The sequence below is a fragment of the Pomacea canaliculata genome, linkage group LG12 (assembly GCF_003073045.1).
Source record: "Pomacea canaliculata isolate SZHN2017 linkage group LG12, ASM307304v1, whole genome shotgun sequence".
Taxonomy (NCBI): Eukaryota; Metazoa; Mollusca; class Gastropoda; order Architaenioglossa; family Ampullariidae; genus Pomacea; species Pomacea canaliculata.
In genome coordinates, this window is record NC_037601.1 from 14,378,196 (window position 1) to 14,391,519 (window position 13,324).

At 43.8% G+C, this 13,324-nt stretch overlaps 1 protein-coding gene across 1 annotated transcript in view; it reads left to right on the forward strand.

The window, feature by feature from the left end:
* Positions 1-12,744, forward strand: part of LOC112576421 (beta-hexosaminidase subunit alpha-like) — a 55,862-nt gene extending 43,118 nt beyond the window's left edge. Inside the window, 13 exon segments of the mRNA XM_025258799.1 lie at positions 1-111; positions 839-940; positions 1,141-1,221; positions 1,223-1,247; positions 1,890-2,074; positions 2,076-2,098; positions 2,416-2,550; positions 3,011-3,101; positions 4,747-4,918; positions 5,191-5,281; positions 5,836-5,940; positions 6,232-6,403; positions 7,217-12,744. Coding sequence (XP_025114584.1) covers positions 1-111; positions 839-940; positions 1,141-1,221; positions 1,223-1,247; positions 1,890-2,074; positions 2,076-2,098; positions 2,416-2,550; positions 3,011-3,101; positions 4,747-4,918; positions 5,191-5,281; positions 5,836-5,940; positions 6,232-6,403; positions 7,217-7,474 — 1,551 coding nt within the window. The 3' untranslated portion in view covers positions 7,475-12,744.
* The last annotated feature ends 580 nt before the right edge of the window (positions 12,745-13,324 follow it).

A 13,324-nucleotide genomic window follows, 5' to 3' on the forward strand; every position in this document is an offset into this window, starting at 1 on the left:
CTGTACGTCAAGGAGAGCATCATCAGCGACTACCCCCGCTTCCCGCATCGCGGCATCCTCATCGACACTTCGCGACACTACGTCTTCAAGGAGGTCATCCTGGACATGCTGGTGAGTGGCTTTCCTCAATGGTAACACGCAATCAGGTTGTAGATTATTCATATCCCAGTTGGGTGCAAATGCTGGAAAGAATAACATAATGGGAGGCACAAAATGTGACATGAGACACAAACTTCGCCATCTACGGGAAAAGGTCATCAGCTACGTCAAGATAATTCTTGGATATGTTAACATTGTAAAGGACACAGTAATAATAATATTGTGATCTTTTATAGCTCGGTATCCCAGCCAAAGCCAGGCTCTCTGCTCATGACAAACAACAAAAACCCAAGACAGAGACACAGTTCCTAGAGTCCTGTAAAGTTCATGGGAATGCCAGGTCGCTCTTTTGTTGGATGACATTCATAGATTAGTTTGTTAACAAGACACATGTACAGCCATTGAAGTGGAGTAGAAACAGATCAGTAATCAGACACGTGGATCACATTGTCAGGAAATACCAGCATCTTGTTAGCTAGGGTCAGGGGGTATGGGCAAAGGTCATGCCAGACGTCAATCTGCTTTCTGTCTGCCTGCTGTAACGTTACCTTGCTTTTGTATGGTGTGAGACTGAGCGCTTCTTACTGTAAATCTTTTTCTTTCTTTTTTGATTCACATTTCGGAATGGGAGAGAAGAGGGTAATTTTGATGCTTTTTGTGCCATTACCTGACCGACAAACATATTTCAAACATGAAAAAGTAACACGTTCATGGGCGTGTGTGTGTTGGTTTGTGTCAGGACGCCATGGAGATGAACAAGATGAATGTGTTTCATTGGCACATCGTGGACGACCAGTCGTTTCCGTACCAAAGTCAGCTTTTCCCAGAACTCAGCGCAAAGGTACAAGATAAATATTTTTGTGGATTCATCTTCGCACCCCTCCCTCGTTTTAATTTTAATACGATCTCTTTACAGTGAAAGCTACTCCATCCTTTAAATTCCTCTTTTTTATGCTTAATACCTTGACATTGGAATGCGAAAGGTCTTTGTGTGTGTGGGGGTCAGAGAGAGAGTTTAACCACTGTTCATATATTTTTCAGGGTGCATTTCATCCAACGTTTATATATTCCCACAAAGATATTACAGACATCATCGAGTATGCCAGACTGCGTGGTATTCGAGGTGATGCCGGAGTTTGACACCCCAGGTGAGTGGCGGGTAGCGTTAGGACATCACCTCGTACTCGCCCACTGTATTGCGTGAAGCTGGCAGTATAAACAGTTTTATTTTTCTTTTTGGCAGCAAACTTTTATGCCTTCGATATGGCTGACAGAGTCGTAAATTAAGTTGACTCACATGGTGTACACTTGTGGTGTTCACGACCGTTTAAACCATCGATGGATAGCTGCCAGCTGGTACAAACTAATATCTTTGGTGGCGACGGGGGTTTGACAGCACAGGTGAAACCAGTCTGACAAGTTAGGCGCCCCCTGTTTATGTGACAAATAGAATAGCAGGCCTACGCGAGGTTTAAGTAGCACAGCTGTTTGATCGTGTGTGTGCGTGTGTGTTTATATATAAAACTGTACTGCACTTTCTAGCCTTTACCTTTCCGAGAGTCTTAAGTGCTCAAGTTTACTCTCAGATAAAATACAAATATTAGTGTCTGTTTGTTTTTGATTTGCTTAAGATTTTTGGATTTGTACACCGTTAGATTTTCCCCCTTCCTTCCTTTATATATTTTTCTTTGCTTATTCTGTTCGTTTTTCCTCTTTTCTTTCTTGTGTGTAATTCGTTGTTCATCTTTTGTCATTCATTGGTTTAACCGGGTTTTCCTTTTTTCCTGCAGGACACACTTACTCTTGGGGTTTAAGCAAACCCGACCTTCTGACCCAGTGCTACGCAGGGATGACGCCGATCAAAGGTTACCTGGGCCCCATCGACCCTGTCCGTAACTCCAGCTACAGTTTTCTCAAAAGCCTCTTCGGCGAGATCATGGGCGTCTTCAAAGACGACTTTCTGCATTTGGGCGGAGGACGAAGTGCCATTGGGGTGCTGGTAAGTCCAATGTATCTCCTTTTTTAAATAAAAAAATGTTCTGACCTATGACCTAGTTTTACGGTGGAAGATCCACAAATATCGGTTGATTAGTAGCTCTTAGAGATTTTTTTTTTCCTGCGGCAGGGAAGTTTGTCAAAAGTAATTTAGCCCAAACGTAGAGCTGGCGATGACGCAAACTCATAGAGTAGACAGTGACGTACAAACACAAGAGGCTCGTACCTCTACAACCAGATATCTGACGTCACCATCTGAAGCTCGCTTGAACAACTTGCAAACCCCTGACGTCATAGACCTTTGCAATGACTTTGTCGCAGGCAGTCCAACCCTGACGTCATTAAGTTTGGGGACCAGATTTCTCGGCAGACAGACCGCACTGGCCGCTCTCAGCAGTCTTTCTTCGACACCACGTCTCCCAACATCCGCCTGGTGTATGAGTACTACGTCAACAGGTCAGCGGTCGTGGCCTTGCTGTATGGTCTTCGGCAACACTGCTTGCTTATGTTTGTTTTGTCACTCTGTGTGTGAGAGAGATATAGAGAGAGAAAAGAGGCTTATCAATTTTTTTATTTAAATTTCATTTATTCTTTCTTTTTATCTTTCTTTCTTTGGTTTGTTTGTTCGTTCCTTTTTCTCTTTATCTAAAATGTATCCTACCAGTCTTCCAGTCCTCCAAAGAGTTAGTCATTCGCTAGACAGGTTTTGTCGAAATTTGTTGAAAGACCTTTTTCTTAAAATAAAAGATCGAAAGTTTTACTTTGCTTTCAAATTTTCCAGTTCTCCACGGAATATGGCAGACGTCGTGAAAATTATTAATTAGAGGCCTTGTTCGTTCTTTATAAAATGCAGCGTCAGGATGACGAGGGAGGAGAAAATTGATGGCACATGCTTGCTTGATTGCATTTTTTGCAGGTTGATGAAGGACATCAAAGACTCCGGCATGTCGCGGGAAAATGGCGTCCGATTCGTCATGTGGCAGGAGGTCATGAACAACGATTTGAAGGTTAGAGTTCAAGGAATTGTTGGTCAAACGTTCAGTTCCTCGGTCGGTGTTTGGTTATAGTGATGGTGCAGACCATGACTTAGGTTTGTCTCTGTTCATGCAAGCTAAGTCATCTGCCAGAAGGAGGCTGACTAGTTCTAACACGAGTACATCGCCACCAGCGTCATGAACGGAGGGTATAATTAGGAGTGTTTAACAGAAAAAAAACTTTTCTTCGACGGTTAACCCTCCATACTAAATGAAAATTGAGAGTAGGAAAAAGAGATATGGGTGTTCATTTCCTCAAACCCATTTATAAAGAATCAATAGATCCCTTTTTCTTTCTTTTTTTTCCTTTCTTTATGACATTAAAATTGTAGGGGACAGGCACAGGAAACATTATAAGATCAAAGAGCAACTCCCTCTGCCTACTGAGTGACACAGACACAAAGTTTCTCTTCTGGATGGCAAAAGTTTCCATCGATCCAAAACATCGAAACATCAAAAAAAAAAAAAAAAAAACCCCAGAAAATTAAGCTTTTGAGAAATGAAGGAGGGGTGGGATGGGGTGGTGGAGTAGATGAACAGATATGCTTGCCGTCCCTTTTAACATATACACGGCCAAAGGAAAATGTGTGCTTGGGCCAATCTGCAGGATGCTTTTTATTCAAGCTTTATTCGTCCTCAAGCCTGGGCAGGGGGAGTTGTTGGCGGTAGTCGATCATACTGACGGCTGACTGTTGATGCGACCTTTCAGATAAGAACAATGGAACATTTTTTTTTTTTTTTTTGAAAGTTGGTTTGCTGATGTTAGACAAGGTTGCCTATATGGATCCCTAGGGTGAAGCCAGTGGCAGTGAAGAGCACAGTTAGATGTTAATAGTCTATAACTGTCTGTACCAACACCACCTCTCCCAGCATCCACCTGGACTGTGAGTACTACGTCACAGGTCAGCGGTCATGGCCTTGCTGGAGTTTTTCGGCATCACTGCTTCCTTGTGTTTGATCTCTCACTCCTGTTAGTCATGTATTTAAATTACTACAGACAGATAACAGCACGAAAATGTGATTAAAAAAAAAATTCGAATCGAAGTACGTGAGAGTAAATATGGCGTGGAATGACGAACTGCATTTCGACCTGGTAATGAAGTATTGCAGTGGTATGGCAAAGAACGTGAGACAAGACTTGAAACTTTTAAATCTGCTGTGCAATCGACTATTGACGCTAGAATCGAAATTATATTGGCCACCCTGCTTCTTGCCTTGTCTTTAGTGCCTTTGCTGTGCATGTCTTTGATCTGTGTCGAGCCGCCCACAAAAGGCGGAATTTTCTCGATAGGGGATTATAGCTTTCAAGACACTTATCACCAAAGACAGAACAAGGATAAAAAAGAAATCCCGGATATCTGCGTGAGCAGTTTACATTAATGTACCCAATAAAACTTTATAGATGAATAAGCTCACCCAGGAGTTGATGCTGCATCGGGTAGAATTGATTGCGTATCCTAGATACTGCGGAAGTGGTGGTGGTAGGGGGTCGCAGCATGGGGTAAGAACATCAGCGTAGGGCAGGTGATAAAACTTGCAGGTTGTATGTACTTAGTAGGATCCTTGGTTAAAAGACTCGTCATGCTCACAGCCCGACCTTTGACCTCTTTGCCTGCAGCTGCCCAACGACACTCTGATACAGGTGTGGATGGGGGACATGGCCGACGTGAGCCGGGCCATCTCTCTGGGCTATGACGTCATCTACTCCACCTGTTGGTACCTGGATCACGTGGAGTACGGCGTTAAGTGGCCCAAGTACTATCAGTGCGACCCAGTCGACACCAGTTACGGTTAGTGTCAAGATCACTTCTCCTCTCCCAGTCCCCCACTCTCTCTCTCTCCCCTCCCCCAAACCTCGTTTTTTTCCTTTCTTTCTCTCGGCTCTGTCCTGTCTCTCTTTCCTTTTCTTTCTCTCCGTATCACCAATTCACGAGTTTATAAACAAGCGCCACCTCATCCTAAAAACAGGAAAAAAAAATAGATTTTGAAAAGTATTTTTAATTGCGTTATCAAAGTGAGACTAGTTGCTTTAATATGTGTTTGTGTGTGTGTACACGCGCAGGTTACAGCATCGACGAGAAGAAAGTGAAGGGAGGTGAGGCGTGCCTGTGGGCGGAATACATCGACAGCGAGAACCTCATGCAGGTCACGTGGTACGTATAGCGGGAGGCGGACTATTTCTTGCGAGTTTAGCGCTTGCTGTATCTTTGCCCTCAATTTTCCTTCCAGTCTTTTCTCCTTTGAGATTGATTTTGTCTGTGCTGAGACCTGTGGCCGTTCTGACAATTATTCTTCCTCTTTTCTCTCTCTCTCCTGTCAACCTCTCAACCCCAACAAGCTATTTACTCACCCTGCAAACAGAATACGTGCACACGAGGACACACACACACAGACCACGTAATCTCTTATATATTAACGGATATCGCACACTGGGGTGTAGTGCATGCTGCATCCTCCCGGTAAAGTGCATCTATTTTATTTCAGGTAACACTAAGACTGACACATTGTTATTGAGGTTAACACCCAGTGCCCCTCATTAGCATGTCACTAAGTTTACCGCTGTTTAGTCTGACTCTTAGCAAAGTTGTTGGTTGACAAGATTTATGGGAAATGCTCTAAGGTGGGGTGGCGGAAGTTAGGTGCGGAATTTAGAACGAAGAAAGAGGAAGGGAAAAAACCCACAGACTGCTTATTGTTGCGTTGGCAGGCCGAGGACGTCTGCCGTGGCGGAGAGGTTGTGGAGCAGTAAAGAGACGCGCAGCCTGGACGCGGCGGGCGAGCGGCTGACGGAACACCGCTGTCGCATGCTGAGGTAGGTGTGCTGCAGCACAGGTGGGCGGGTCGGCGGATGGGTGTGGTCATAGAGCATACACCACAATTGCTATTATCAGACATTCTGCACTTGCTAACCTCAGGATGTTAAAAAGCTACTTTACTTTTTTATAAACACATTCTGTCTTTTTTTCTTTCTATCTTTCAACCAAGTGGTTTTCTAAAAAAAAAAATTCCAAATCTCTCTCACACTCACCCTGCAGTGCACAGATGGCTGAATATTTTTTTCCTGTTTGTGTAAACAATGTTTGTTGTTTATTTTTTTTTTAAGACGGGGGTTGAGCGTTGGTCAGATCAGCGGGCCAGACTACTGCTACAGACGTGGCGTTAGTCGAGGCCGACACTCGGGATCTGGTTGCCAAGGTGACGGATGCAGGCCAGGGGTGGACGTGAAGGACGACGTTGTTTTGCGGATAAAGGGAAACAACGTTAACTGCACGTGGGTAGGTTGCTTTTGTTGCACAGACACCAGGCATGTCGTTTGATTTGTGGAGGTGGAGAGGATGAGAGCAGTAAGAAGGCAACTGTGGAGGAGCACACGACAATGTTGGTATCACGTGCAGAGTGGAAAAGATCTTTGACAGTATTGGAGCAGTTGTTCAGCGTGCAACGCAGCGTGAAAGATGTTATTCGCTGATACAGTCCTTCTATCACTTCTGATCTCTCTCTCTCTTACACGCAGTAAGTTTTGAACCTAAAATTCGTGTATCGTGTAACATCGAAAATATTGTGTTTACAAACTTCTCCGACGCGACCATTGACGGCTGTTGCCATGAGATTCGTTTAACCTGCCTGTCTGTCTGTCCTTCAGACATTTTAATGTTTAAATTCCTTGCCTCTCTTCTGACTGTGAAACTATATCTGTTCTTCTCCTGTATTTCTTGTTCTCTTACTTTATTTGCCGAACATGCGTTTTCTTTGTGTCCTTCTCTCTTCTCTTTGTCGCCTTCTTTCATTGTCTGTGTCACAGGTGTTCAATCCTCACACTCTTAACGTGCACCGGATATTCTGTTCTTCTTCTTTGTTTTTTTTTTTTTGTCTTTATTTAATAGTTGTTTGCTTTGTCTTTTTCTCTCTTCCCTTTGTTACCTTCTTTCATTCTTTCTTTGTGCCACAGGTGTTTCAAATCCTTAATGTGCACCGGATATTCTGTTCGCTCCCTCTCCTCACACCCCATCCTCTCCTTCCATATCTTGCATACACCTCCACCATCTTCCTCTGTATTCCAATGCTCACCTGTCTTCTTTCTCTCCCAGGTGTCCCATGTGAGCAGTAACGTCACCATGCTGGCGATAGTGGCCGTCATCGCCTTCGTGGTGCTGGTGGGGCTGACCCGCACGTCATCGCGCCTGTACCAGTTCCGAGTGTGCAAGAACCGCACCATCCTTCTCGTCTTCCTTGCCGTTATCTTCGTTTATGTCATGTGCTACACTACCATGTGGATGCAGGTGTCATCGGGATCTCTCCCCGTCACCCGCACCTCCTCGGATGCTTCGGGTACCCCCTCTTCCTAGTGGCCGCTGACAGGACCTCCGGCGAATATGACCCGCTGAGGTTGTCAGAGAGATGCGGGGAGAGAGAGATGGGAAAAGGGAGCTTAGGGGAAAGAACCTCGATGTTTTGGACACTGAAGACGTGCGGGACTCACTCCTCCCTAGGCGTCGCTTTTTTGTCTGGCACCGTGTCGCTTGGCCCCCAGTCCAAGAGGATGGACCTTGCTTGTGGCGTCAGTGATCATCTGCGCGCCGCCCGAATTTTGAGAACTGTGCCCCTCTCCGTCATCTTAAGTTTTTAGTTGTAGGGGTTATTGGTGTGGACATTTTCAGGATTTTAGTACGATCGTTGGATTCATCCCTTCCGACCCAACCTCAACCCTCATCATCCGATCCGCCAGATGTCAGCAGCAGTCGTCAGAAATGAATGCAGTATTGACTGTGGGGTGTTGACGGTCGGAGATCGTATTTCAGCGGCGCCTTACCCTAGGGAGTTACGCCTGGGTTCTCGAGTCAGTGGTCAACAAGACTAGCACTTGTTTCTACTAGTGAGTGACGTGTGATTCAGTGACACTGGGAAATGTGCCTACACGGTATACACACAATTTCTTCTGTCTCATGGGCATAAAATCCTTTTATTTTTAAAAAAAGAAAGGTGAAGTAACTTTGCAGCGAAACGCTTAATGGTAACAGGAAGTCCCTACAGCCAGGTATCAGCTTCTCTAAAGATTTTTGGAGCTTTATTTTTTTTTTTTTAATATAAAAGATGTGCTGTTCAAAGCCAAGACGCATGTCCAAAAAAAAAAAAAAAAGAAGAGAAGACACATGAACTGTATCCACACGTCTTTTCTCAAAAATTATGGGCATTTAAGAGCGAAGCTGTGTGGAGAAACAGGAACACTTGCAGGTGGGGACTGTAATGAATGGAGACGTAGTTACTCTTGCGTGGAATGGTAAAGTGGAATCATTTACAATTGGAGAAATGTGGGCAGGTATGTGTGTGGAGAACATGTGGATGTGTTCGGAGACACCCAGAGACGTTCTTGTCTAGGAGGCTGTTGTACCAGAGAAGCAGCAGCGAACACGCAGTAAAGTAACGGCGCTTCAGTCAGGAGGGATGGAGGACGAAGCCTTTCAGCGTGTCGTGGAGGGGAGGGACGAATGTTCAAAGGCCAGCACTCTGTACCGAGACTCCCGCCAAACAGGGCAGGGCTTGCAGCAAGGCAATTCGAGAAGACAGAGAAGTTGAAAAAAAAAAACAAGCAAAAAACGGTGCTTCAGCTGCTTTTTCGTGGAAGAGATAATTCAGATAATCATTGAACATTTTGCCAAGAGGTAAAAATGAAACAAGAACTTCTGGGGTGTTTTTTTTTTTTTTTTTTTTTGTTAAACCTCGCAAGAGCAGAGTTTGTGTTCTTGTGACAAGTTTTGTGCAAGCGATTCTTAGAAACTTTTATTTTAACAGTGAGAACTGGAGACAGTGTAACCTTTGGTTGTCGTTTTTTTTTTTTTTTTTTTTCATTATTATTTTCTTTCTGGCATTCCCGACAGCTATCTGTGATTTAAAATGGAAGAGATCCTGCACTTTCGTCTTGAGGAGTCCAAACCGGCATTCTGACGCGATTAAGGCGAGAAATCTACCGATTGCCTGACTCGATACAGTATATCTATATACACACAAGCACATCACTCGCCCTGTGTCGGGAGCCGTTCTGCTCAGCGTCCTTCTGTCTTTTTCGTCGAGATCCTCATCTCTGCAACATGGCGGCGACCGGAAAGACGAGGGCATGGACTGAGAGCAGCTCACTCACCCTTTGGTGTCAGGAACGTGGACAGTGGCTAGTCTGACGTTCGCTACTTCTGTCACGTCAGCACCTTGCTCGTCAGCGACCGCAGGAACTGAACTGGACCGAAGCGACACGCTGAGTGCAGATGGCGTGATTTTCTTTGTCTAGACCGATTTTAACAACAGGGTTTGGGTCAAATGCTTCTAAGAAAGCTTGTGATGTTTGCTTAACATCCGATACTTTTGGGTTTTCTTCTATTATTTGTTTTCTTCCCCATGTCAGTTACCATGACACCTTGTTCCCTGCTTTGAATTCCACTCGAGGTTAATAGTTCATCACCAGAAACTCATCTGACGTCCTTTGCTTGTAGTGATGTGACGTGCATGTGGCGGGAAGTTGAGGGAAGGGTGAGGGAAGGGAATCGGTGTTTTACGGGAATCCCGTCAGAGGGTTCTTCGACGGCAAGTTTTCTCTACATAAAGCTTACATCGATTAATGAAATTACATAAAATTCATCCCGACTATTGACCTGCCAGTCACTAAAGGATGGAAAGACGTCAGTGCAGTGTCTTATCCAGATTTCATTCGTTTGCGGATCGTGGATGCTTCAATCCAACATTTTTATTTATTTAGTGGTTTTTTTTTTTCATTTTGTGGACAACACGCTTATTGGATCATTGACACATAAGCATTGTATGTTATTTTTAAATCCAGGGTGACGCACGTTTGTTGATGCAAAAGGACTGGCAGGGTGGCTCAGAGATGGGCATGTGATGTAATTATAAATATTTCGGCATCTCATCAGACTGACTGTACAGCTTCCAGATGCATTCCTCGCATGCATGATTTGTGTGTGTGTGAGAGAGAGGAGGAGAGAAAGAAAGAGCGTTGGAGATTGTGGAGCGGTAGGAGAGGGTGTACACACATGTACGTGTGCGCGCCTTTGTGTCTGTGTGTATGCGCGCGCGCATGATGCGGAGGTCAGCTTATTGGACATAATATGACATTGTGACTTGATGGCAGTGTGCAGACTGCTTCATCGCTCTGAACTCTTGTTTCATAATGAAACGAATACACAAAAAGAACTGTACCCTCATCACCCTCCTGTCTGTTTTGTAGAAAGTAACCGCGAGACCCGCCCTGTACCGTTGAATGCAACTCATCTGAAGCTATTGGATAGAACCTAGAGATAGGTGTGCTTAAAAGCGGACTTGCCACTGTTATCTTTCGTTCACTCTCAAGGCTACATGATTTTTTTTTTAATATTTTATTTATTTATGCATGAAATTACTAGTGGTAAGATGGCCGTGCGATGGAATCAACAAAATCAGGTGCCGGGTATCCAGTAGTTTCAGATCAGTAATTAAAATGTTTCCTTACACTACGCAACTCGTGACCCTCGCACGGCATCCATTTTCGGATGACGTGTGATTGCACGAGTTACTCGGCTCTCCTGCTGTCGTCACGACCAAGGGAGACCACCTGTTTGTGGCGCCTAAGTTACCTGCGTAGCTCCCCTTGACAGTTGTTGCAGTTGCACAAATCCATTTCGCGGGTGGTTGTCTGTGAGAGAATCGTGTGAAAATGTAGAAATTTCTGACTTGTAAACACTTTCAGTATCAGCTTCCTTCTGTTGCTAACTACAGTCCCAACTCGCTGTCTCGCCATCATCCTTCCAAATCAACTGCTTGGCGGGAGAGGCAGGAGTGACGACGGAAAGAGGGTGAATGAACCAATATGAACTTTTGGGAGAAAAAGCCGTTCTGCCTTACCAAGGAAGGGTGGCTTGATCACTTGACTCTGTGCATCGATGACGTCCTCTGTAACTCTGGCTGCTCTTACTCCTTACTGGCATTTAAGGTATACTGAGTTTCTGAAAGATGGTTAGTCGTTCACGTAGTTTGTGGCTAAGTCGTCTCTCCTTTTCTTTCTCACGTATTCAAGAGAGAGGGCGGGGAAAGCAGCATCATACAGAATGCGTTAAGGTAAAGGTATTCCCTAAATCTTGCTGTCGTCAGCGAGTGAGATGAAACACACTTTTTCAAGGGCCAGCTTTTATAAGAACATAACCTTTCTCCTCTCTCTTTCGCTGACTTTCCTTCCTTCCCTAACCACCCTATAGTACTGATCTAAGTCAGCTTGTGGAAAAAGTTTGCTGCGCCACACGGGTATCGATCCGGCGCCTCCAGGTTTGGATGCCAGCGCCCTAGTCACTCGTTTTTTCGCTTTTCCATAGGATGCATTATATGAAGACTGACACAGAGATGAAAAGTAAGAGGTAGCGTTTTATATTTACGTTTTATACATACGAGTTCCTGAGTATCTTAAAAGGTAAATACATAGTTTAAATGATCTGGTTTAGCGTTTCTCCTAAATAACTTCACATTGTGATCGGTTAACACAGAGAAATAAATACTAAAATTTCTCTTAATCCCCCCATAGTAAAAACAGTATTCAAAATTTTCTGAATGAAAACAGCCAAGATCTAGTGTGTACATCATATAATTTCAAATGGATTTAAAATAAATTATTTGTATTAGAAAAAAACTTATAAAAAATTCTGTTTGCGAATCTTTAAATGTTAGAAGGGAATTACTGTTAATAAACGCATCTCGCTAGTGTTGGTGACACTAGTGTGATGAGAACATCTTTGTAAGAGTGGTCCTGTTTTTGTCCTTCAAAACTTTTCATTAAATCATCTTTAATGGACTTGTGACATAATGGTTCCCCCTCTCCTTCTCCCAACTATTATGTCGCTGCATACTTTCCCTCTAAATTAAATTGGGGATCTGCGCATAAATTTCCGGAGCATAATATAAATTATAGAGTGAAATTTCCAGCGATCTGTGCTGGAGAAAGAAGAAAACTTCCATTTTCGCGACCGCAGTTGTCATAATCGTAAAATGAGTCAACGCCAGCTTCCAGTTCTTCAAAGTTTTAAAGTGAGGGGTCAGGATAGGTTATGATAGAAATGTTATCACTCGAGGACAGCAGATGGACATCCCAACCCTTGTTGACAGTACTATCTTGGCAGTCGTAATAACTATTGTGATACATGACGAAAACTATGTCACCTCACTGTCTGTTTTTACTGTGTGGAAGATATCACTTTCCAGACTGGAAGGGTTGGGGGAGGTAGACTAAATTCAATAGACTAGATTCAAATAATTCTCCAAGTCACGAAAAGTGCTGTTGTGTGTTGTATAAAATCTTCCCAGTTCGTAACAGTACTTCTCTTGAGCATTTTCAATTTCTTGGATTGAGGGAGAGAAACCGCTATTCCATTTCCAGTAATATTATACTTATACTTAATAAATACTTACGGAAATTATACTTATACTTAATAAATACTTACGGAAATTATACTTATACTTTATAAATACTTACGGAATTTTGTTCCCTTCCTCCGTCATTTGTGAAGAAACAGGCGCATAGTGTTCGAAATGGAAAATATATGACTAAGTAAGAAACGCCGTGCGACGGTCCTCCCCCGCTCCAAAAAAAAAAAAAAAAAAAAAATAAAAAAAATAGAAATCCAGGTTGTGCCCCTTTCGTGACCTTCCTGTTTCATTGTCGTTCGATGAAGCAGCATGAGGCTAAGGTTGTATGATAATGTCTTTCTGGCTACAGTTTCTGGAGAATCGACTTTTTACGACCTAAAGACACGATTGTGAGATAAGTCTCTCAAACATCCTAACCCTTCACACCTTTAGACTCTAACAGAACCCAAGTAAATACAAAATGGCAAGTTATACAACAAGGTGATGTTCCTACCAAGTCCTGATGCGGGGATTTTTGTTTCTTTGTTAGGGTTTCGGGAACGAAAACGGCAATGTTTTTAATGCTTGCAACCGAGCTTCTTCTCGTGAAATCTCGCCAGTGTCCGTAGCTCAGGTTCGCTGGGTGTACGAAGTGACCGACACCGCGATGGGGGGACAGACAAAAGACACTTCAGACACTTGGACACGGGGACAGTTGACGATGTCGCAGATGCCTCCAGCACTTGCCTGTGTTGTTGATTCCTTCGACTTGCAGAGTCAATTACAACATGATCATGCCGGAACTTCTATCGGAGAATGTTCAA